Source organism: Clinocottus analis, unplaced genomic scaffold (assembly GCF_023055335.1).
Source record: "Clinocottus analis isolate CAN_PGR_092001 unplaced genomic scaffold, fCliAna1.0.p SCAF_2, whole genome shotgun sequence".
NCBI classification, from domain to species: Eukaryota; Metazoa; Chordata; class Actinopteri; order Perciformes; family Cottidae; genus Clinocottus; species Clinocottus analis.
In genome coordinates, this window is record NW_027175931.1 from 24254121 (window position 1) to 24280411 (window position 26291).

General features: G+C 43.7%; 2 protein-coding genes across 4 annotated transcripts; one reads left to right on the forward strand and one right to left on the reverse strand.

The window, feature by feature from the left end:
• Positions 1-80: 80 nt before the first annotated feature.
• On the reverse strand, positions 81-5602 carry ckmb (creatine kinase, muscle b). The gene is made up of 9 exons (XM_068585046.1): positions 5497-5602; positions 4091-4203; positions 3325-3421; positions 3008-3162; positions 2720-2852; positions 2077-2248; positions 1665-1788; positions 1180-1369; positions 81-597 (listed from the first exon to the last, which is right to left on the reverse strand). The coding sequence occupies exons 2-9, from the start codon at positions 4181-4183 to the stop codon at positions 419-421; spliced, it is 1143 nt and encodes a 380-aa protein (XP_068441147.1). The 5' UTR covers positions 4184-4203; positions 5497-5602; the 3' UTR covers positions 81-418.
• Positions 5473-26291, forward strand: klc3 (kinesin light chain 3). 3 transcript variants are annotated; one of them, XM_068585044.1, is made up of 17 exons: positions 5473-5660; positions 15235-15325; positions 15662-15689; positions 15823-15874; positions 17112-17360; positions 17875-17940; positions 18300-18464; positions 19319-19394; positions 20041-20186; positions 21047-21129; positions 21882-21969; positions 22103-22204; positions 22323-22496; positions 22786-22885; positions 23836-24016; positions 24205-24271; positions 24703-26291. In XM_068585044.1, the coding sequence occupies exons 5-17, from the start codon at positions 17151-17153 to the stop codon at positions 24784-24786; spliced, it is 1542 nt and encodes a 513-aa protein (XP_068441145.1). In that variant the 5' UTR covers positions 5473-5660; positions 15235-15325; positions 15662-15689; positions 15823-15874; positions 17112-17150; the 3' UTR covers positions 24787-26291. The 3 variants fall into 3 exon arrangements, with proteins under 3 accessions (XP_068441145.1, XP_068441146.1, XP_068441144.1); XM_068585045.1 differs by lacking the exon at positions 15662-15689; XM_068585043.1 differs by lacking the exons at positions 5473-5660; positions 15235-15325 and having other exon boundaries at positions 15347-15874.

Sequence of the window (26291 nt, forward strand, 5' to 3'; positions counted from 1 at the left end):
TTTTAGACTCATGGTTTTGTTTACGTGTCTGTATTAATCTGTTATGATCTCTGTGTTTCCCATAAAGACAACATGAGCGGTTTGATTGTTACATGGGGCATTATTTAATTGTCCAGTTATATTTTCCAACCAAAAAAAAAACATTCTTTCAGTGCATAGCCGTTCCAGATTATGCATGGATTGATCCCAGGATGTTACAGAGAGGTGTGATTAAAGTGACCGGAGATTGGAACCAACGATACAGCAGGAAAGGAGGAGACCAGTGAGGTTGAGTAAGAAAGGAAGGAGCAGAGAGAAAAAAGTAGAAAGTAGCTAGTTGGCCGAAACCAGTAAAATAACTTTACAACAAGGCTACCTGTTTATTTTTTATCATGTAAAAAAAACAAACGCAGATTCAGTCATTGCTTGTCTGTCCACTCTACTTCTGGGCGGGGATCATGCCGTCGATGGACTCTCCCTTCTCCAGCTTCTTCTCCATCTCCACCATCAGCTTGACGCCGTCAACCACCAGCTGGACCTGAGACACCTCGGAGGAGCCCAGACGGTCAGCGTTGGAGATGTCGAACACACCGCCCACGGAGGCCGTGTCCACTCCACCTGCAGGACGGGAACGATGAGTCTTTCTACCACGAGCGCCCTCCCTGGTGCTCTAGTGACGCTATGAAAGCTACGTGGAGTCGGCTGAATATTGCCACCTGTTTTTACAGTTAAATGCATGCACGTTCAACACAACTTCCTCCCTTTGTGGTTTGTCCAATTGTCACAGGGAGACTGCAGAAAACACATTCAAGCCCTGGTCTTCCTGAATACTTCTCTCTGGATGTGATGGAGTAAATGAGCCGTGAAGTAAGACTAACCAAAACACAAGGAGCAAATACTGCAAAGAATATATTTTAGAAATCAGAGTTGCAGTGTGTAGGACTGGTGGTCGCATCCAGAGACGGTTTGGTTTGTCCAACTCATCCTTAATGTTAGATCTCCCAACATGCAGCACTTAAACTCTTGTTAATCCTAAAACAAAATGACAGCAGTCTTTTCATGTTGAGCTGAAGGAGCTTAAGTTAAAAAAAGTTATATTAATCTGTGTATGTGTATTTACAACACATGTCCTTATATTTGCTAATGCATGAATTCTTTACCTCCCTCATGTCTGTCTAGCTCGAGGACGTGTTCTTGTACCTGTGCCACGCTTCTGCAGACGCAGTCTGGTGAGGATCTCCTCAAACTTGGCATGTGTGCTGAGCTTGGGCAGCTTGACGTGCACGCCGCCGCGCAGGCCGGTTCCCAGGTTGGAGGGGCAGGTCAGGATGTAGCCCAGATGCTCGTTCCACATGAAGCCGTGGTTGTGCTTCTTGAAGATCTCCTCGATCTGAGCAGCCAGGAGGAAAGTGAAATTAATATTGCGTGATGGTTAAAGTATAACCAGACGGATGTAAATAAATGCTAATATCTGTTAATAATAAAGACCTCAATTACACATCTTTATGTTATATTACCCACATGGTGTATATATATATATATATATTTTAAAGGTTTGATAATTCCACCATGTACATCATTATGGCACAGATACAGTATCCATAACGTATTGCGCACATGGGACATGACTTTAACCCAGTTGGATTGTGCAGAATGTGTCTCCATAACATTTCAATGTGGTTTACCTTCTGCAGGCCAGTGCAGAAGCGTCTGAAGACCTCCTTCATGTTGCCTCCCAGCTGCATGGAGATCACGCGCAGATGATCCTCCTCGTTCACCCAGACCAGGAAGGTCTTGTTGTCGTTGTGCCTGCAGGAAGAATATCCAGCTCAGTTTCCCTTCACTTGCATTCAGGGCTAAATGTTCACTGCGCTTTGGTATTCATGACACACTTTAACAGATGTTTGAAATCAGGATGTTCATGTCAGGGCTGGAGACGGATGGTGAAAGTTCTGAAGGCTCACAGTGTGGTGGAGTGTGTACTGACGTGTTTATATACAGCTGATCACCACATATCTGATCATGTTTGCCTTTAAACTGGGGGAATACCAATATAGTCTAATTTGTGTTTCCATTTTCATATTCAAGGTCACTCACCAGATGCCTCTGCCGTCGGGCCAATCACGGGCCATTCCAGCGCAGGTCAGCAGGGGAGACACGGGCTTGTCGAACAGGAAGTGATCATTGATCAGCTGATCCTGCTCGGCGTCGGTCATGCCGTTGAGGGGGTAGTACTTTCCCTTGAACTCACCTTCCAGAGAGGCCAGGGCTGAAAGGAGCCAAGCAGGAGAGACAGAGGAGAAGGAGTCAGTGCCTGACGAGCTTACACAGCAACATCTACACTATGCCAGTGTTTAAATGATCCACTCAGAGTTAAGTTTACACTTTGGATAGTGTTAATATTTTAACTCTTTCATAGCGTTAAAATCTAACACTCACACTGTTGTTTTATGACACATGAAAGTCTGAATACACAACAGGGGTAAGAACTTAATTCAGGGTTTCACATTCATGAAGTTACACCGCTGAACTGCATGCTGGGTCGTCCTGTCAAACTCCATCGGACAGGATCTCACAGGATGTAAGTAAAAAAGAAAGATTGCGAAATAACCGCAGGTGTAGATAACTCAGTCAGGAGTGCATTGCGTTAACGCGCCGCCCCCAGAGCCTTTATTAACACCCAAAACAACACTGAGTAACACAACCCATTTTGCTGTGCAGGAACACCTGTTGGACTCACCCTCGATGGACAGCTTCTCGATGCCTCTGCGCTCTCCACGGCTGTTGTGGGGCGGCAGCGTGAATCCCTTGATGCTGCGGCCGGTACGGACGCGGCTGGACAGCACGTAGTTGGGGTCCAGATCGTCTCCTCCCTTCGGGAAGAAGGCAGGACAAACAAAACAGACACGATGTTGTAATATCGCAGCCGTCGTTTTTGATGTTGTAGTTAAAAACTTGATTTTGCTCCACATATGAGGAGTTGGACTTCCTGCAGGACAACACTGTCCTGCAGGGCTTCAGCGCTCACCTTCAGGTTCTCGAAGTTCAGGTCGGTCTTGTGCTTGTCGGTGGGCTTGTAACCTCCATGGCGGTCGGAGATGATGGGGTCCAGCAGATCCTTGAAGACCTCGTAGGACTCCTCATCACCAGCAACGCAACCCACGGTCATGATGAAGGGGTGACCTGTGGGACAAAGGGGGACGAGGACGTTGGTGACATTGCTCCTTCAAATGTGAAGATTTTGTTTTAAACGTGGCTTCATATACTGCTTTGGTTCAGTAATGTCTCCTGAAACCCCGCCTGTGTGTGTGTGTGTGTGTGTTTGTCTCTATGCTGATGAGTTACCAGGGTTGTCAACACCGGTCTGGATGACGTCATCCACGGTGAAGCCGCTGGGGGTGGACTTCCCCCTCAGCTTGTTGTAGATATCCTTGGTCAGCACCTACAACAGAGCACAGCCAGGTCAGAGATCACACAATCATGTCATTTTCTATTTTAGTTGCTTTCAGTATCTGAGCACTCAGAAAACCTCCTGGTTCTAACACAAACAATGGTCCTCAAAATAACAAAAACAATGTCGTGCTGCACATAATGATGCGTGTGCAGGACATTGGTTTAAAGTAGAGACTCACACACTGACTCTATGAATCAGCCAAAGCAATCAAATTGAACGAGTTTTGCCTCTTTGTGTCTGTGCTCAGCCTGTCGGTCTTCACGGTGTTAGACCTGCTGCAGTAGACCATAAGCTTGGTCACATGATCACACGGAGACTTGTCATTGGACAACATCGACATATTACGCCTCAAACGTCTCTGCAAACTTGTATATACCTGTTTATACAAGAATATCAACACAAATAAGGTATTATTTTGTAATACTTTGCTATTGACTATTCTACCAAACAAACAAAAGGGAATTTATAGCACCGTGGTAATAATTTGTGACTTATTCTTTGACCATAGGCTCATTTCCAAGGTCGCAATCTGCAGTTATTTGGAGATTGAAGTTGTTGTTGGGGGGCTTGTGTCTCTTTGTGTCTGTAGTTAGGCCTGTGCAGGATGTGTTGCGTGTGTGTGTGTGTGTGTTGCGTGTGTGTGGATACACAAAGTACCTTGGCCATGTGGTTGTTGTGCAGGGACAGATCGGGGAACTCCTCGTCCCCGGAGAACTTCATCTTGTAGTCGTTATGACAGTTCTTCGCCATGGCTGCAATTCTTACTCCACCTGGAAATGAGAACAAGAGGAAGGTTATTGTTCAGTATCTGCAAAGCTTGAAGACTCACTTGTGTGAGAGAGAAGCGTCTAAGTTGTCCTACAGACTCCGGTCTACTCAGAGGCCTTTTTGAATTACTGTGTTAAATCAGAAGGACGTTAGAGAAACATGTATAGTTTTTTAAAGCTGCAAGATATTTGTGTCAACATGTTTTTTCTTTCTTTGCAGTGATGTAACCTGAGACACAAACACAGTGATCCGGTTTATACCACATTTCTTATCTGGTGATTCTCCAAGTTTTTCAAGTGCTTTGTCAACGAGTTTTCTGCTTAAGAGGAGACACCGTCTCATTTTCTCTCTCTCTCTCTCTCTCTCTCTCTCTCTCTCTGTGTCTGTCTGTCTGTCAGCTGTTCTCATGCTTTCCTCCCAGCTGTCCTGCCTCACCACCTGTCTCCCCCTCACAACAGAAGATTATTAATAGTGTGGCTGTGTCTCTCGTCCTGCACCCCTCCCATAAGGATCAATGCTTCTCTCTCTCTTCTCTTTCTCCATTCATCCTCTGATTAATGCAAACAGAGGTCAAGCAATGCTGCAACACACAGGTAGCAGAACAAGTACGTTGGTATCAGAAGCAATAAACCGTTTAATGTCAAGACCACAAAATAAATAATAAACTACCCATTTACTTTAATCAAAAAACAAAATGAAAAGATGAAATTGAAAGAGCTGCAGAATCGATCCAGATGATCGTGTTCATAAACTTCTCGGCATCGCTCTCTATTACGAGCCATCTCTCGGTCAGATAGAGTTGCTTGTTTGATTAATGGCAGCGTGTGCACTGAAAGGTCAGAGCGTTGCATGCCTCACAGACGCCCACAGCTCCGTGACTAAATCCAGCGCCCTAAACTATTCCAAGACGCACCTCAAGCCACGCTGGCGTCAGCAGCAGCTGACAGTCACAACTTATGTCAGTGACACCTCGCTGCATACCGCTGCCCATGTCCAGCGACAGGAGCTTCACTACAATGTGCACCGAGAAGAGCGAGCAGGCCAGATTTCAGTAGTTTCCATTCTTCATTCACACACAACAAATGTGTGCAGCCAAAACAAAGTGTTCATGGCTCCAGTGTTCATCAATTGAAGAATCTGTCTCAGATATTTGGTTCAAAATGTTTCCCTCTTTTAGAGCCATCTAGTATTTGGGTGTCTGTCCATACTGATATAGAAAAATCACCATAATCTTTCCCTTTAAGGTTTATGAAAAAGCCTGAATAAGCATTGATTTTCTTTTTCTTGTCTTTTACCTGCTCAGGAGAAAAGAAAGAGGTATCCTGTCCACCGAATGTAGGGGTTGCCCAACTCTGGCAGATGAAGGGCTTAAGTATTTATACCTAGACCTCTGTCCCGATTGGCCGACTGGACTCGGGGTCCCCTCGTTTGATTGGTTGCAGGGGTCTTCTGTGCCCGGGTAAGTTTCTAAAAGGCAAGAACGAACATCACACAACACTCGAGACGAGAAACAGCTGCAGCCGCTCGGCCCAACCTTTCACCTTCTGCCTGCTGGAGCCTGAGGAGGAACAGCAAGGACAATATGTGTTATATGTTTCTACATTAAATGCATGTGCAGCCATTATTGCACAGGTGATGAAGTCGGATTCACTGGCCAATGTTTTAACCTAAGGAATTTACATTGAGAGCAACTGTAGATTCATATTATTTCAGTAATTCACATTTCCACTTTTTTTAGTATAATAAAATGTCATTAAATGGACTTAAAAAAAATACTTAAAAGGGTGAAAAGCACTTTAAAGATAGCTTTATTGAAGATATTAATGTATCATCTAGTCTGTAGTTACAATGTGAGTTTATTGAATAATAAGTCAGTTCATGAAAAGCAGTTTCTCTGGTGAGCCGGTGAAGCGCAGTAACTGGAGATAAAAGAACTCCTTTGTCTTGGATGACATCATGGCGACATTCAGAATTACAGCTTGTGTTTCGTTGAGCTGCGGCCGTTCCCTGCGTGGAGGTTTCTGCAGGTGTGACTGTGAGCGATGCGTCGCTGCTCGCTGAGGGAAATGTCGCGTCGACAGGCTGAATAACCTTCAGGCATCAGTCAGAGGACGGAAAACCCAAATCCTGGTGTGTTTAATGCTTTGTGCTTTCTTGAGAAGTTTCATGATCATATCAAATATCTGCCAGGTGGGTTCAGTTTGATATCGCTGTGAAGTCTGGGCCCAGAGGGTTTAGATCTCCTTCTAACTGTGAAACCTCGAGTCCAGCAGCTCCATCCACCCCTCACTGGTAACGTGATAGACTTCCATAACAGACGCAGAGATATTAAATCACACTGCATCATGTGACAAAGCAGACAGCCGTCTCATATAAGCTGCATGTTTCCCCTGAACATAACAGAACTAGTGGTCAGCAGGCTGCTAAACTCTAAGAAACTCAAATCACACTAAATAAAAACATTATAGTAGGAGTTGTGGTGTTAAGCATTCAAATCAGCATGTTCTTCTAAAGGAAAATGCCTGAAAGCAGCACCTGCTGGGACACGAGGGTGGAGAAAGGAATAGTTTGTATTTGTAGCTGTGCGTGCAGGTAAAGGGAGGAAACAGTGGAAGCAAAACATCAAGCTTCCCCAAAACATACAAGGCTAAAAAAACCACCATGAGAGGAATCAGGACGCCTGCTTGATGCTCACTGCTTTGTTTCGGGGCACCACCTGGCTCTGCTCTCGACCCGCTGGCACTCTATCTGCAACCAAGCCCTTCTCACTTGAACATGTGAAGCTGAATCTGATGATTATCAATCATACCAAACTAATATTCTAGATTTCACCTCCAGGTTCACACTGCTACTCTGGGTTTCCACTGAAAGATGCTGACATGCTTTGGTGTTTTAAACAAACACATCATTCTTCATCACCTCTGATTGGCTTGTGCACCTTCACAAAGTCACCTCTCACGCCGGAGATGCTCACATGAGGCTGATGTCTCATTTCACTGCTTTTGTGTCAGCGCTCCAGATCCCCACATGTGTGATTAACTTGCCAAAAAATATATGTCAGCGATTCACTTGAACCAATAATGGCTGTAGAGAAATGAAATCACAGTGCACACTGATACTTAGCGCACATCCTGGAGGCGGGTGCACCGCGGTGGTTGTGTTTATACTCTCAGCTGGCTTTTCTAACTGCACATTTGCAGATGACTGTTGTTTTCGGGAGTGAAGGGATTCAGAGAGTCTGTTTCACAGAGCAGTCGTTCTCCATGTCGCTACAATCCGTTACAGTTTTGCCATCGCGGGGCCTGAAATGATACAACGATGCCGCCGCACGCAGACAGAAAACATGTAAGATAAATAGTATGGCGGCCGAGCAGCCGCTGTGACGTACCATCGCAGACCCTTCAAGAGTGTTTTAAGTCTATTTCACATGAAGCAATTCACAGGTTTGTCCTCCACTACATCCTGGACCACAAACCCAATAAAACTCAAAGGTCACGCTGACTGACGTGTGATATGTGCTGTGTGTGAGTCTTCTGCCCATTCAGACCAGTCAGGCCGGTGGTTCGTTTGCCACCGTGGCACAGATCCAGTATCCCAGTTTAGACTGTCATTGTATCCTTCAGCACCCCTCCCCCCCTCCAGCACACCCATACCAGCTCCCCCCGCCGCCCAGAACCCTGCAGCTGCCCCGGGGAAACAGGCACCAAGGACAGTTATGTAACGCTGTGAATCATTTATAACGATTCGATCTGAAGCTCGTGAGCAGGTTGCACACAGAAAAACATCAAATAGATAAATACTTTTATGGGCCTAGTGCACGCAAAATGACACGATATTGAACCGAGCGTTCGTTATCTGATGTCTGTCTATGTGAGGAAATGCTTGAAATGAAGTTCTGATCCATATGAGGCAGCAGGGACGAGGGAGGAAATGGTTTGCTCAGACCGATCTGTGTTACGGGCGCTTACGACATCGTAGCGTTGGTGCAGTTTGTGTGTGCATTGATACATGTGTGCATTGATACGTGTGTGCATTGATACGTGTGTGCATTGATACGTGTGTGCATTGATACGTGTGTGCATTGATACATGTGTGCATTGATACATGTGTGCGTTGATACATGTGTGCATTGATACGTGTGTGCATGCACCAACACAGCTTAGGACGATATGCAAATGAAATGACGCAATGGTGACCCTCACAGCAAGAGGGTCTGTGGTTTGAATCCCGGGCGGGGCGGGGTTCGGATACTGGTCTGCAGGTCCTTCTGTGTGGAGTTTGCGTGTTCTCCCCGTGGCAGCGTGGGTTCTCTCCTGGTTCTCCGGCTTCCTCCCACAGTCCAAAGACATGCTGCTCAGGTTAATTGGACTCTAAATTGCCCGTAGGTGTGAATGTGAGCGTGAATGGTTGTCTGTCTATATGTCTGCCTGTGATGGACTGGAGACCTGTCCAGGTGAACTCTGCCTTCGCCCCTTGACAGCTGGGATCGGCTCCAGCGCCCCGCGACCCTAATGAGGATAAGCGGTTAAGATAATGGATGGATGGACAATTTTATCCAGATCATCCAAATATGGTTCAAACTGAACATGTCACTTAAACCTACTGGAATCATCTTTGTTCAGAAACTAATATTGTTATTGCACCACAGACACATTTGTGTGAAGCTTGAAGTGAGCGCTCAGGCCGTCAGACTGCAGTCCGGCTCAAACGAGCTTCATGTACATGAAGCTCGTTTGAGCCGGACTGCAGTCTGACGGCAGATTCCTCTTCACAGCAAAGGCCTCAGGGAGCAGTTGAGGGTTACATGCATTCACAAATTCACACATGGGTGTTGCCAGGAACAGCTGGCAGTCGGACCACCGTTGGCTTGCAGTGAAGCGTATTTGGGACGATCCCATCAACATTATACAACTTCTTGTAGCGCAGGAGATTGTCTTTGTGGCGCTCGTGCCGAGTGGGATGAGAGGGATGTAACAACGACGTGTGGGCCTTCTCCTGAATTTAGCCCTGTTTCTGTTGGTGTTTATCAAGACACTGCTTTTTAAAGGCTTAAAACTGATCTCGTATTAAGAAGACATATAAAACAGAAGCCAAAGGGAAGTGGTTCTCTTATGAAAGACTCTCCGGCAGCAGCAGCAGCCCTCATGCGTCTCTGGATTCCTCCTGAACTGGACTAACTCGCTTCGACAGTCGCGAGCCAGAAAGAAATCATGTTAACAGTTTGAGGAGCACCACAAATAGACCCGGGCGTCTGTAAGGGGACTCTGTCACCGTGTGCATGTTGGGTTTGCCGCACGGTGGAAACAGCCGAGCTGGATGAGCGGCGTCGACTGAGAGGGAGGGACGGCGCGCCGGCCAATGAGGAGTGAGGCTTTGTTGGAGACGCTCAACAAGTCCAAGGTGAAGGAATGTTTCCCCGCTCGCTTTGTTTCATTCCAACTTCATCCAAGACAAAATATGTTGCGTAATATTTATTGGATTTAGCAAATATATTCTGGAGGAAACATCATGTTTGCTTTGGGGGAGTTTCAGTAAACTCCCCCAAAGCAGAATGACACGGTCGCATTGTTTGTGTTCCTTAGACCACAGATGTGCATCAAACATGAGTTTTGTATCAATATCAATATGCATATGTGTACATCGTCGGTGGTGTTCTGGTTTAGTTAGTTTTGGTTTCACACCGCATGCAAACATCGGCCTCCTGTGGTGTTTGTGACGTCGTCCACCGCTCTGACCCTGAGGTCCTCGTGCAGACTCATACGCAGACTTTGATTTATTTGTGACGCATCAAGTTGTAAAATGTAATCTGGGAGAAAAAACCTTCCCTCAAAAGGAAATGTCGAAGCAGTTTTATTTTGTTGAAATCTGATAAATCGATGATGTCACTACGTGACGATGGCGCCGCAATAACACGACGGTCAGGATTGTAAAACATGTTCAGTAGTGTTAATGTTTACTCTGCACTGTATTGATTGTAGTGTGTGTGTGTGTGTGTGTGTGTGTGTGTGTGCTGGACTCACTTTATTGATCATTCTCCCAACATTTCACTGCTGGTTACATACGTAAGTCATTTATCTTATTGTTGATCGATAGTTTTGAACGTCTGTGTTTTTTGGGGTGTTTATTCTGTGAAGGTGACAGCGATGAGCTCGCAGTGGAACATGAGCGACCTGCTGCCTCGTGAGGCGGTGACGGGGTCACGGGGGTGAACCCTGGATTTCTATCTTTAGCGCCGCTTCACCAGGTCCTCCCATCTCTGGTACCAGTACACCCGATTGAATTGCGTCGACTCAGCTGTCATGATGTCCCCCCGTCCCTCCGTCCATTCATCTGTCCGTCCACCTCCTCTTGACCAGACCGACAACATTTTGATTTAATTGCCAGAATGAGAAGAGGACAGAGCGATGGACACAAAACAGTCAACAGTTGGGATTTAATCTGGGATTTAAGTTGATGTCTACATATTGTAGCTGGGGTTAACTACATCTGTATGCATTCATGGCTCATGCCTTCACTTCTGTCACAAGTGACATGACAAACAATCTGGTTAGAGTTCTGTGAAGGAAAGACAGAGAGATGCTCTCGGCTATGTGGAGAATGTTGAGCTGCTTTGCTCCTGCAAAACGTCGTCTTTGAGCCTAACAAAGCATCTACAACACATTTAGTTTACTACTTGGTCTATTTGCATTTGTAGATCATAATTTGCATATTTAATACAACATTTCAGAAACCCTGTAATCCAGAAAAAAAGCCTCCATGTCAGGAATCAACTGGGGAAGTTATTGTTTTTTCTCAGACTCCGGGTCCAAACTCTCATTCTCCAGACGTCCTCTGTTCCTCTCTATATCCTGAAGAGTTTTACAGATGTTCATGTTCATAACATTCTAACACATGATGACGTCATATGGCTGTGAATTCTGTGTGTATCCATCAATTTCATTGTTACTCATGAAAAGCCAAAGTTACCAACATAAGTTTATTTCATATGAAATCACTGTCAGGTTTAACAAATGAATAATCTAGTGTTCATCTACTGAAAACTAATTGAAAATACAGGTATATTTTACTTAAAAATGAAATACTAAACATATATTACTGATACTATTATTCACCTTGTGCTCTTATGTTGCATTGATGCCGCCATGTCACAGATCCCATTGAGCCAGTTTAAGTGGGTGGTCTGTGTGTGACCCAGAGGTCACAGAGTGGAAGCAAAAGTCTTAATCTCAAATTAGCTGAACCTGTAAAGGAACAATAATCTAACGTAACATCTACTTCTTTACAGGAGCTTTAATTTAGAGGAAGTCAGTGGACCCAAAACTCAGCATCTTAAAGGAAATGCAAACAAATAGCATCTAAAGAACAAGCAGAGTGTGTGTGTGTGTGTGTGTGTGTGTGTGTGTGTGTGTGTGTGTGTGTGTGTGTGTGTGTGTGTGTGTGTGTGTGTGTGTGTGTGTGTGTCATTCATTTAACTCATTCACTTCTAATTTTACATCAGAGACCAGCTGTGACATTTCTCAGCTGCTCTCTGATGTGTGTGTGTGTGTCGCATGATTATTTTGGGGGGGTGTGTGTCTACGTGCACATCAATCCAGCTATGTCCCACCATGCACACCATGTGCTCGTCTACAGGTGTGTGCATGTATCTATAGATTTACACACACACACACACACATAACTGCAGCAGAGCGGACCATCACTTCTTCCTGTCGTCTGCTCGTCTGTTGTGGGTCAACAGCAATGTTGTGTTGCCAGTGTGAATCCCCCCGCCCATCACACACACACACACACACACACACACACAAACACACAAACACACACACACACACACACACACACCCTTCCGCCCAGAATCAGTGCGTTGGTGTGTTATGTATGAAATGAATGATTGAGGTTGAACAGTCGCTGTAATATTATTTTTAGTGTTGACATTGAAATGACAGGCGGAGCTGCTAAAGCGCTGCAGCAGCGAGGCGACAGCTAAATGAAATATATATATACGATAACGATATATCCAGTCGAGATAGTCAGCTGTCTCATTAGTCTGGCGTGCGTGTGTGTGTGTGTGTGTGTGTGCGTGTGTGTGTGTGCGCGCGCTTGTCCATTAGAGAAAGGTTACCTTGAGCTCATTAAGCAATCAGACAATAACATAATTAAAGTTCCCTATTGTAAGAACTTTACAAATAACTTCACAAAAACAGTATTTTACGAACATTTTTTAAAGAAATGAATCAAAACACAACTTTGAATTGAAGTCAGTAGCTAATGAGTCAATAATAGTGGACTTAAGTACAACGACTTAACCATTATTATGAAGGTCAATGTGTGTGAAGAGCTTTAGAAGCTGAAGTGCTTTATTAAAGGCTGAAGTGCTTTACTAAAGGCTGAAGTGCTTCATAAAAAAGCTGAAGTGGTTTATTAAAAGCTGAGCTTTTCGATCAGCTTTTGTCCCCTCTGGTTTTCAGTCTGGACAAACGATGAACAACACAATTATTCTTGTATTGCCATTAGTTTTTTTTCACAAAAGAAACAATAAAATGCACATCAGGACCTAATAAAATATGTAATTAAGGAGCTAATTAGTTGAGATCAGTTCCTGTTTCACAGGAACACAGTCGTTGTGCTGAAGGGAATTCAAACATCTCCAATGCGACAGATGAACAAATAAAGCTTTATTAAAGGCTGAAGTGCTTTATTAAAGGCTGAAGTATTTCTGCCCGAGGCTCACAGGTTGAGCAACAGAACCAACCTGGAAACATGGAGACTGTGCAGTTTAATGAGTAGAAACATGGACACTGTGCAGTTTAATGAGTAGAAACATGGAGACTGTGCAGTTTAATGAGTAGAAACATGGAGACTGTGCAGTTTAATGAGTAGAAACATGGAGACTGTGCAGTTTAATGAGTAGAAACATGCAGCCTGTGCAGTTTAAGGAGTAGAAACATGGAGACTGTGCAGTTTAATGAGTAGAAACATGCAGCCTGTGCAGTTTAATGAGTAGAAACATGCAGCCTGTGCAGTTTAAGGAGTAGAAACATGGAGACCCTGCAGTTTAATGAGTAGAAACATGGAGACTGTGCAGTTTAATGAGTAGAAACATGGTGACCCTGCAGTTTAATGAGTAGAAACATGGTGACCCTGCAGTTTAATGAGTAGAAACATGGAGACTGTGCAGTTTAATGAGTAGAAACATGGAGACCCTGCAGTGTAATGAGTAGAAACATGGAGACCCTGCAGTGTAATGAGTAGAAACATGGAGACTGTGCAGTTTAATGAGTAGAAACATGGAGACTGTGCAGTTTAATGAGTAGAAACATGGAGACTGTGCAGTTTAATGAGTAGAAACATGGAGACCGTGCAGTTTAATGAGTAGAAACATGGAGACCCTGCAGTGTAATGAGTAGAAACATGGAGACCCTGCAGTTTAATGAGTAGAAACATGGAGCCTGTGCAGTTTAATGAGTAGAAACATGGAGACTGTGCAGTTTAATGAGTAGAAACATGGTGACTGTGCAGTTTAATGAGTAGAAACATGGAGACCCTGCAGTTTAATGAGTAGAAACATGGAGACTGTGCAGTTTAATGAGTAGAAACATGGAGACTGTGCAGTTTAATGAGTAGAAACATGGAGACTGTGCAGTTTAATGAGTAGAAACATGGTGACTGTGCAGTTTAATGAGTAGAAACATGGAGACTGTGCAGTTTAATGAGTAGAAACATGGTAGCTCCACTAACCCTGGTAATTACCAGTGGATATGTGAGCAGCATGTATGGAGGGTTGCTTGTCGTAAGCAGAGGCCTGGAGGAGTTTCCCTTTGGGACCAGAGACCTTATAAGGCCGCGCCCTGCCTGCCGGCCCCCACAGGGAGCTGCTCTGCACCTGACAGCTGAGCCGTCCATCAACCCCTCGTATAACTGTTGCATGCTCTTACTATGGTTCCTGTGTGTTGGGCTATCTCACCTGTCCATAGCGCCATCTTTAGAAACTCAAACTTTTATCAACAGAAAGTCAAAAGAAGTCAAAGCCCAGAGGGATGACTAGATGGGTCTACAGGTTCCCAGGGGAAAAGGGTCTCGGGTCCAATGGGCCCCTATTGGGAGTCAAAGGGCTCAATTAGAAGTAGTTGATAAACTGAATGTTCAGTTTTTTATTTTAGCCGTTAATCGTGATCAGTCTTTTATACTTATTAGAATACTTACTTGGAATATTTTAACAAAACTCCATGATGGAGGAAGTATTCAGATAATTTACTTAGTAATGTTGTCTTACTGTACAAAATACTCCATTACAAGTAAACGTTATGGCATATTAAATCACCTGGGGGAGAATGCAAAGTGACACATTGAGATATTTGTGGTAATTTTACGCCTCAATTGATCTGGAGGTCTTGCTCCTATGTTGGGGGCCTTTCAGCAGCCAGGGGCCCATTATCTAATAAACTGCCCTCCTGACACTGTTAAACAGGATCTTTAAGAAGTCGTCCAAATACTATACAAATCAATAAATATAGAAAATAAAAGCGGCACATTTAGTAAATATTAATCACCACTTTATCTGAGAAAAGAATCCAGTAATCTGTTTTTTACAAAAAAAATGGGGTAATTATTAATTCCTCTACACACACACACACACACACACACACACACACACACACACACCCCCACCCACACACACACACACACACACACACACAAAGAGAAAGACAGTTTAATTTAATCAGTGACATTGGTATCTTAGTGTCCTTTTCAATTAAAGTCCCTCTTTAAAGGAAGGTGGTGAGATTTTGAAGAGCCTATAATAGTAATAATGTGTGTTTCTTTTACATACAAACTTTTTTAAATATGAAGAAAAACTATCAATATAGCATTCCTATTCAATCAATATAGATGCACAGGAGGCTCAACCACAAACTGTCAAAATGAATAATAATAATAATCTTTATTCTTCACTGGTTGGGTAAAGCGCATCAAATCGTTAATTTAATTAATAATCTGTCATAAATAATCTTGGCTGTCTCTCCTCACGCACGCAGTTCACCTCTGCGGCAGATAGGCGGCCTTGTCCCGGACAGGACACCACGGCCGGCCCGGTGCCGCAGTGTATGATGGGAGATATGGGATCAGGTAAGCTGCTCCTCCACTGCAGGGTCAATTCACTCGCACATATCTGGACAAATACAGGAAGTTATGATACTTTGACTTCAAAATAAAGCGCTGTGTTTTTATTGTACTAAATAACGGGATGGACCAGTCGATCTCTACGTAACTTACACATATTTGTAAAGTTATTGCACAAAACTGAACATGGCTTTCAAACGATTGTAATTATTTTGTTGATATGAAGTACTTTTCTTAGTACTTAAGTAAAATGCACCGATAAGACTCTTTTACTTTGAAGATGAGAACCGGAAGTTGGAGTGTTGTCATGCTAGCTTAATGCTAATGTGTCTGTGATGACAGGAGGTGCTGAGAGCCGAGGAGGCAGCAGGTGAATCATTTACAGTTTTTAGTTTCTCTCCGTCCCACCTGTTCAACAGTAACCACACTGAAAGATACAGTAAACGGAGATGTTCCGCTGTACATGACAAGTTTCACTTCACAATTAAAAACAATAACAACAGGTCAGAGGGGACAAAAAGACGAAACCACGCCGCCGCAGCCTGGATTTAGCAGGTAGGTGATTAATAACGTTGTGTTCATGTGGACCCGAGATGACGCCTGCGTGTTTGTCTGTTTTCATCGTGTTTCGCAGCATGAATACCATCCTTGTAGAAACGCATGTGTGTGGTCCAGTACAGCCGATGATGCGTTCACAACAGAATTAACTGAGATATCTCGTTATGTGACGCAGTCGTCATTATATCGCTGGAGAGGCTTGTGTTGGCTTTAAATTAGCCTAAAAATACATTATTCCTGTCAGTAAACAAACTATGAGGCGCCGCCCACAGTAAACGCAACGTATGGAGAGCATGTGTAATTATTTGTTTCATGTACTTTCAAATTATTCAAGTTATTTAGTTAAGAAAATAACATGTTTGTTATCGTTTTGTATTGTTGTACAGTCGTAAACTGCATGTACTTCAACATTTGTATTATAGACACTTCTCTCAGAAAAGAGGAAACTAAACCACATCATATGTTTGTGTTTAGTAAAGTTATTATTGTTTCTGTCTACAGTCTGCTGATAATGAACATCAGAAACAAAAATATTACCTTTAATATTTGGGCAGAATCCATGTATTGATCATCTTTATACATTTACATTAATAATGAGCTGTTTCTTGACTGAAGTGAATCAGTTAAATCAACAATAAATTGCAAGAATAAAAGTTAAAGCCACATTCATATAAACACCCTGACTTTTAAATACTTTAAGTATTATTTGCTGGTAAAATTTTAAGTTGGTTCGCATGTAAAGAATGTGGCGAAAAAAAACACAATATTCATACTTTGAACGAGTTCTCAAACCTCTTCTGTTCGCTAGTAGATACATATTTCACTACTGCTGCTATGTCTTTTAGCACTGCCTCCATTACTAATATATATTACTACAGCTGGTAAATATGTCGATACTTATCCTGACACCACAAGTATTACTGCTACTAGTACTTCTACCAATTCTACAAGTAGTACTTGCACTGCTCCGACAAGTGCTTTTGCTATGCCACTTCTACTACTTCTACTACTGTGGTAGTACTTGTACTGCTTCTAATACTAACAGGCTGTTGCTACTTTTATGTCACTACTATCGCTGTCCAACAACTTCCAATACTCCTTCTGACACTTTTACTATTGTATTACATCTACTACTACTATTGCTGCCACAGATCTTTTATTACCATTACTTCAACCGCCACCATAATAACTTCCTCTACTATTAACGTGTACGTCCTCTCTGTGCTGTTCCCAGGTCAGTTGCTGTGAGAGGAGGAACCTCAGAACTGGAGCCATGTTGTCGGCGGAGGAGATTCTGTGCAACACTCAGCAGGTGATCGCCGGGCTGGAGGCGCTCAGAGGAGAGAACCGCAGTCTGCTGGAGAACCTGCAGGAGGCGATGCAGAGCCGGGCGGCGCCAGAGAGCGGCAGCGTGGAGCAGGAGAAGAGCGGCATCGTCCGCCAATCACTGGAGAGGATCGAGCTGGGGCTGAGCGAGGCACAGGTCCGCAGCGTTAGAAAGGTCTTCTCTGTACTTAGAATCTGCTACGAGCTCTGTCGCCTCTTTTACTCATCCTTTAAGTTTCATGGCCCGCCACATTTTTCAGGTACACAGAAAAAGTAATTCCAGGTGAACGCTTTAGTCGCTACATTTCATCTGAATGTGTCAACAGGCAACTTTTTGGTAACAAGTTTGCAATGTCAACTTTATTCAGTGTTTTTACAGCTTTGCCCTCAAAGTTATTAATTTACTGGCAGGACAAATACACTGATCAATGTTCAAAGGTGATTATCTGATACAATAATATAGAATAAAGGCTGACAGTAATGATACAACACCTCTTTGTCCTGAAGAAAGGCTTTGTCTTAAGGATTGCGCAAGCAATTCAAAGTTGAGTTAGGTACAAAGAAAACAGTTTAGAGTAAAAGTTTGATTGAGGATATGAGTAGCGTTTGAAAGCAAAGAGAGCAGAGATGCCGTCTGGACGTCACGTTTCAGTTGCCTCTCGTCCCTCCAGGTGATGATGGCGCTGTCGGCTCATCTGGGCTCACTGGAGGCGGAGAAACAGAAGCTGCGTGCTCAGGTGAGTCACTGCAGGACATGGTAGCAAAAAAAGAGAAGAATAACTGAAGAGATGAAGTGTAGATGGAGCTTCTCTGATGTCGTTAAATCCTTCACTGTGTGTTTCACATCCAAGTACTTATTTCTCTCTTCCTCTTCCCCCTCTGTCTTCCCTGTCCTCCCTCGTGTCATTTTATCATTTCACCATCTCTTTTCTCCCTGTTTCTTTTCACATCCCTCCTCTTTGTCCTCCTTTATGTTCTTCTGCTCTCCACCATCTGCTTTCCTTTCCTCGTTCCTTTTTTTCCTTGCTTTCTCTCCCCCACTCTCGTCCCTTATTCTTTTCCTCCCCCTACTTTGCCACCTCCTCCTCCTCCTCAGGTGCGTCGTCTCTGTCAGGAGAACCAGTGGTTGAGGGACGAGCTGGCAGGAGCTCAGCAGCGGCTGCAGGACCGGGAGCAGGAGGTGGTCACCCTGGAGGAGCAGAACCGACACCTGCAGTTCATGTCCTCCATCCGCAAATACGACCTGGAGGAGCCGCAGCTGGTGAGGAGACAGAAAATGAAACTGCATGCAAACACAAATGTATGTTGAGGAAGAGTTGTCTGTCCCTACTTCACCAGCCGATGAGGGGAAACACTGACAGCGGGTTCTTAAAGCTGCAGCGCTGCGCAGAAACCATCACTGGCGATCGCATGCCGGGCAGATTTGTGTCCAACTTGATCCCGACTTGCTCCGATGTCATGAACACTCGAACAACGATACCCTCGCAAGAGGGAGGCGCCACAGTTGTGACTGCATGACCCAATGCATGATGGGAAACGCCTGGCTGTGAACAGTTTTAAGAACTGATCGTCTCTTAGATAAAACACAGACCACGTTTAGTATTTTTGCACTAGATTGTTATAATATTGAGATAATTGCTATTAGTTTCATGTTGTACAATGAAGATTTAATCTAAAAACATATCCGTATAATTGATAATAATAAAGCTTATTCATATAACATTTATCAAAATGAGAAGCAAATGGTTTCACAGAAGACATAAAAAGAACAAAGGATAGCATAGATACACACATTTACATATAAATATGTATTTACATACAAAAAATACAAACGAGGTCTGCAAACTACAAGTAGCCGACAGATCAGATCAAACTGGATGTTTTCTGGACTTTATTCTTTGAAAGCAGCTGAAAACATATTTTTTCATCGCTCCCTGCTGCTGCTTGATCTCGTCCACTTTCCAGAGCATCTCCAACTTTTAACTGTTAGTCCATTAGTTTAAAATAATAATTTACATTCACTATATATTTTATCAATGGAGAAATATTGAGAACATGATGAGATGATTCATCTGCAGTTCCTTCGTTGCCGAGTGTGTTTGTGTCTCACTTCAGGAGGACAAAGGCACGTCTTCCTCCAAAGAGTCTCTGGACGACCTCTTCCCCACCGAGGACGAGGAACCGTCGCAGAGTAAGACTCTGATGTGATGCGCAGATCGCTCTGCAGTCATTCCCAGCATGAATGAGACATTCTCCTGCTTGTTCAAAGGAGGGAAGGTCACATAGTTTTCACATTGTGGGTTAGCGTCATCACAAAAGAATCTCCAGTCACCTTGATTCGTGACGGCTAGAAATGTTTTTGTAATTTAGGTGAAGTGACTGAGCTCCACATCAAACATCACTGGTGTAGATTTGGAGCGTCACAGAGAGATGACTCTTCACCGCAGCGACACAGCGAGAGTTGATTTAAAGCTGCGGTGAAGTCAAACGCTGACAAAGCTTTAAAACAAACGGGGTCCATCTTGAGAAACGAGCAAAGCCGAGCTCCATGTTGCCAACTCTCTGCCTGTAAGTGGCTCGCAGAAGGAGCTCCAAAAGCTGCAGCTTGTCACCATTTCTTCTCTCAGTTTTCTTTATTGTCAGAGCTTTTGATTTATTGATTGCAGTCGGGATGTAAAGATCATATCGACAGCTATAACAAAGTGTTTCTGAATATTACCAATCTCAACCTCACTGTATCTGATTTTATTATTTTACTTACGTTAATGAAATGTCTCAAACCAGCATTGCATTGCTTTCATCAAGTCCACGCTGGATTCGTATTCTGTGTCTCTCAGCGTCTCAGCCTCACCACAGCAGTGCAGCCGCCGCGGCGCAGCAGGGCGGCTACGAGATCCCCGCCCGCCTCCGAACGCTCCACAACCTGGTCATCCAGTACGCGTCGCAGGGCCGATACGAGGTCGCCGTGCCTCTCTGCAAGCAGGTGAGAGGGGCGTTCACCTCCAACAGGGTCTCTGTATTCTAGCTAGGGGTGCAAAATTCCCGGAATATTCAAAGTTGGAAACTTTCCACGGGAATTAACGGGAATAAACTGGAAATTTTGGGGTAATTTAACTGTATTTACCTTGTCATAAGCAGACATGCATGCAAACATTGATAATACAACTTTTAAGAATTACATTTTTGACCTTTTTGACATTTTGTGAGTAGAACTTTATTCTTTCATCAAACAACGAAAACATGAACGTTGAATTAAAAAAAGGTGTATTCCGTATGATCACCACTCGCCAACACAAATTTCTTTCTTTAGTGTTTTCCCTGAATCCTTTCAGGTCTAAATGCTTTCTTCCTGGATCTACATGAACTAGTCCAGTTCATAGTCCATAATTCAAAATTTGAACTAAGTTCACAGCTCCAAAAAATGAACGAGTTCAGTTATTTTGTTCAATATGTTGCAGCTGTAATTTAAATCTCTGGCTGCAGTACCGCTCTTGGCCTCTAAGCAACTCGGCGCTCTCACACTCTCCAAAGGGCTGAAACATTCAGACGCAACACTGATGACAAAGACGTTAAAAACAACAGAATGTTTTATGTTTACGTTTATGTTTCTGCATTCAGGGTCCAGCTGAGCAACATCGTCTTGTTCTCAACTACATTTAAGTTCCCTGTTTTATGCTTTTGCAAAAAAACTTCCCGTGGAAATTTACCGTTAACTTTCCGCCCCTTTGCAACCCGAATTGAAGCTGAGAACCGTTTGCTCAACGGCGGCATCTGAACGAGGAAATGAAAACCATCATGTGCAGCGCTCAGGCCTGGAAACGCCTTATTTTAATGTCTCAACAGGCTTTGGAAGACCTGGAGAAGTCCTCAGGCCACACCCACCCGGACGTGGCCACCATGCTGAACATACTGGCGCTGGTTTACAGGTGAGACCAGGCTGGTTTTACTTTATGGGATGTACAGCACGCCTCCACCACGTCTGTGCACAGGAAGTCTGTGTTTCACTCTGATTTACTGACATTGTCCTCGTTAGGATGTCAAGGCTCTGCGTAACATCCGTTTGTATTAAAATGATTTCACTTTAAATGTTTATTATATCATGAAGGACTATTTATGTCGACATGATACTTGCTCTGCGCCGGCTGTGGAGCGAGATGAGCGTCCTGAATTGGCAAAATACTTTCAAAACTGTCATTCATAATTGCCAACGCGGCCTCCATAACTCTCAGCCGGGAAAGAGGCAGAATAATAACCTAAAATAAAAAAATATGACCCAAAATCACAGGATGGACCGACGTGACCGTGTGTTTGGCAAAATATATAATACAATTATATTGTTTATTATATTCTCAAATAAAACATAATAGTTTGTGGTGTAACAGTTGGAAAGTTTGTGAAAAGCAGAAGTGACAAACTAATATATAGTTTTGGTATTGATCGATATTGATAATTAATTCATGAACCTTGTTAGCTGAAGTTTGAGGTAATTGAGGAAGTACAATGTTTTGTATCATAACTACAAACGTTTATGATCACAGGAATATAAACAGCTTTCATAAGCTTAGAGCTCGCTATGGAGTAAAATGAGTGGACATAAAAACACGATTCAACGAAACAGAGTTTTCTATGAAACGTTTGACTCGAGGGGACAAACAGTGTGATGTGTTTTATTCCCCAGAGATCAGAACAAATACAAAGAAGCCGCCAACCTGCTGAACGACGCGTTGGCCATCAGAGAGAAAACTCTGGGAATCGACCACCCGGCTGTAAGTTCTCACTGAACTAAAGTCTCGATGTGTGAGACTCTGTTGACAATAACCCCCACACATAAAGTATATTTAAGCTTTTAATGAATCAGACTGGGTGTGTAATGTGCATTGTGCGTTTGTGTTGTTTCAGGTGGCAGCGACGCTCAACAACCTGGCAGTGCTTTATGGGAAAAGAGGGAAATACAAGGAAGCAGAGCCGCTGTGTAAAAGAGCTCTGGAGATCCGAGAGAAAGTGAGAGAATTCACACATTTGTATCACGAAACCCATGAAAAAAACCCATGTTGTTGATAGAATAATGCATTTCCCGTCCTCAGCGTGTGTGTTGCGTGTGTATGCCCCGCCCCCTCAGGTTCTGGGTACTGACCACCCGGACGTGGCCAAGCAGCTGAACAACCTGGCTCTGCTGTGCCAGAACCAGGGGAAGTACCAGGAGGTGGAGCAGTACTACGAACGCGCTCTGCACATCTACCAGAGCAAGCTGGGCCCGGACGACGCCAACGTGGCCAAGACCAAGAACAACCTGGTGAGCGAGACCGCCGCCTCGTGTCCGGTTCCTGTCGAATCATTCAGGTCAAGAGTTTCAAACTTTGCATTCATTGAGCCGGCGCCTTCATGCAGAGCAACTTCATTCCACCATGCGGGTTGGACCATCAGACCCGCTGCACGGCCTCACAGCCTTTTACACACACACTCGTTATGTTTAACATTTATTTTATGGGTTATAAATGTAAACCCTAACTCTTTGTTTGGTCACTTTCTCTCTTGTTTAAATCTTCTCTTTGGTCTTTTCCCTGATTCTGTGTTCTCTGCAGGCGTCGTGCTACCTGAAGCAGGGGAAGTACAGACAAGCTGAATCCCTTTACAAGGAGATTCTGACCAGAGCGCACGAAAAGGAGTTTGGATCCGTAGAAGGTGCAAAACTTATATGAAAGTATATCACATGTCCGCCACCACGAGCTGTATCTGACCTTGTTTCGAGAAATGATGTGCAATACGATCTTATTGAGATTTCCAACATTTTGCGATAAACTGAGTATTTCAATAACATATATTGAGATTTATTACCTTTTTATTCATAGCAAACTACACGGTTTGCCACCAGCTGTATCTAATAATATAAAGTCTTCACCGGGTTCATCGGACTTTAATAAATCATTTTCTCTGCCGGTTTTCAATTCGGCGCCATCTAGTGGACTGAAAAAGAAATCGTTAGCAAAATAATTAGTATTTGTATTGTCTGTAATCATGCAGACAATAGAGGGAATGCAGGTCATGAGTTCTCGCTCTCGCTGTACGTGCAAGCGTCCATCCTGACAGACAATAGAGAGATCTGATAGAAGAAGTTGAGGCTCGATGGCTTCACGTTTCACAATTTCAGGTTTTCCAACATCTGCCTCCAGGATGCACAACAGGATGAGGGCGTATGCATCATATTAGTCATTCACAGCTTGATCTTTCTGCAGTTCAGTCTCAGTGAGCCGCTGCTCTTTCCAGACCTTCAGCAACATCACGTCTGAGTTTACTGAACCAAGCCAGAGATCAGTTGCTCATCAAGTCCCCTTTGACCCTAAAGAAGAAAACGCTTTCCTCATGAGTTAAATGAATGAACATGTTTCATCAGTGACGGGCAGAAAGTTAGTTTAGAATGAAAAGAAGTGCACGATAATGTACGTTTGTGTTGTCTGACCGTGATAATCAAAGGAAAGTCTGATACCTGAGTTCTGTTGTCGACCGTCTGAACCGGCTCTGAGTTCAGATATTCATTCATGACTTCAGGTTTGATGGAAGAGAAGTTGTTTCTGCAATCCGTAGCTCATGCGCTGGTCGGTTGCCGTCTGTCCTTCTGTCCGTCTGTACTGCAGGCGACGGCCGTCCCAGCTGGTCCGGACCGCAGGACGCTGGATCGGGACCGGACGGCCTCGGCAGCCTGAAGCGCAGCGGCTCCTTCACCAAACTCAGAGAGTCGATTCGCAGAAGCAGCGAGAAACTCGTCCGCAAGCTGAGAGGGGTCGGAATGGAGGAAACCACCCCGAGGAATGCTGGGTAATATTCTGTTGCAGGGGCGTTAATCCCCTTTGGGACAACTTTTAGACTGTCGACGTTAAACCGTGTTGTTAGTACTTTTCTTTCCAAATCAGTGAAACTGAGATTGTAGACGTTTTGTGTGTTTAGACGATGACCATTTATGAAATGTATAAAAGGGTTTATGATATTCTGTGTGCTGTTTTCAGAATGAAGAGAGCGAACTCTCTGAATATGTTGAACGTTGGAGCCAGAGAGAGTCAGGACGGAGCCCAGGTGAGCAGACGCTTTCCCATCAATGGGCTGATTCCAACGGATTAATGCAGTGATATATTTTAGTATTTATTAGATGTTATTCTCGAGATGTTTCTGCTCATCTCAATGTAACTTTACTTCCTGTAAATGTATATCTGCCATTAATATTATCAGTCTTGCAGGAAGTATTCAGTACGTCGAAAGAGTTTTAAAAAAGTAATCGTATAGTGTATCAAACATCAAAGTGTTATACTATGTTAATGTTTTATTACATTTGTTAACTACAAGAATTGGACTGCCACAACTCAGCTGACAGCAGCTCTTCAGTTCACCCCGTCACAACGCGTCCTGCACACGTCCTGCACACGTCCTGCACACGTCCTGCACGTGTGTTCACTTCATCCGTTCAGAGGTCTTTGTCACTCGTTCACGTCCGTTGTGTTTCTTTTCAGTCGAGCCGCCTGACGGATGTTCGAGGCCTGAGCTCCAGCACACAGAGCCTGACCAGGAGAGGGTCACTCGGTGGTTCCAGCTAACGCACACACTGCCACACACTCCCACACACTGTCACACACTGTCACACACTGTCACACACTGTCACACACTCCCACACACTGCCACACACTCCCACACACTCTCACACACTGCCACACACTCCCACACACTCCTCACTGCATTAACTGGAAAGATGTTCACAAGTGTGTCTCACACTAGTGGATTCTCCACTTTGAGTCCCCTCTAGAAAATCATGTGATACATAATCAAAACTCTTAATTTATTTACTGTTCCTCATTTAAACAGTTTCCTTGGCTGTTGAAGTGTCTCCAGGAGGAAAGAGTAGAGCAGTGTGGTCACTTCCTGACTCCACTTGGACATTTATTGCACTATAACTTTTCCTTCCTGTTCACTTGAACTTGAATATCATTCCTTCCTGGTTTTAGGTTAGAAACAAGCTCAGAAAGGAAAGAAAATAACGACGGTCGATCGCTTTAAATTGAACTGCTCAGAAGAGTTTGACCTTCACGATGTGCAGGTCACTCTGATATGAGGCCGTCGAATCGATTCCTGAAACAAGTGTTTACTTGAGCCGCGACGGCTTTTTAACAACCCACTTTAAAAAAACATTAAAATATTCTACATTTCTTTTAGCTCACGCTTTCATCCAAAGCGACTCGCGTGTTTGCTCTTTACGTCGTAGACGCAGCAGCGGGGGTCATGTAGGGGTCATTTAGGGGTCAAGTGTTTAAGGCCACAACAAGGAGGACGAGCAGAGCCGGGGATCGGACCACCGGTCCTCTGATTGAACGACGGGCATGCTAACCACCGAGCCTCATTAAAAACACCAGCTGTACAAAATGAACGCGCATACCTGACTTGATGGTATTATTTCTAAAAGATGCACATTTTTAGTTAATAATACATTTTATTTATCGATACGTAATATATATTACGATCAATCAAACTAGGGATGCCTCTTCTGAGTCGAATCACCTTTCTTAATTGGTTTTCTCATGCTGACGGATTTATTTCTAAATAATGTACGAGCCAATCTCTGAAGATTTAAAGTGCTTTTGTGCGATTGGCTCGTTCGCTCCCATGTTGGAAGTAAAATATTAATGTGAGCGCGCTGCTAGGAAATCTTCCTGTAAATGTTACCTGATCCTCGTGGATTTCTTTTCCCCACAAAACTCAAACATTCTGTGTATTCTAACTTTCCAAGGTGGAAAACTACTGATGGTACATTTGCGGTGGTAGAACATGTCACTGCCACTTCATGAAGGGCTGAAACACAGTTTACTGTAGGGACACAGTTACGATGAAGAATGTTACATATAAAACTATGAAATATAGAGAACGTGGACTACACATCTCCTGACGCCGTGTTTATTCTGGTAAATACAAACGCTTCTATTTTATATTTGAAAACTTGAGCTGAAATAAAGTACAAAAATGTGTTAAACTACATTTCTGGTGGAAATATTACTTTTGAATAGTTACTAAAAAGTAACATTGTTCTTGTAAGGTGTGACAGAATGGAATA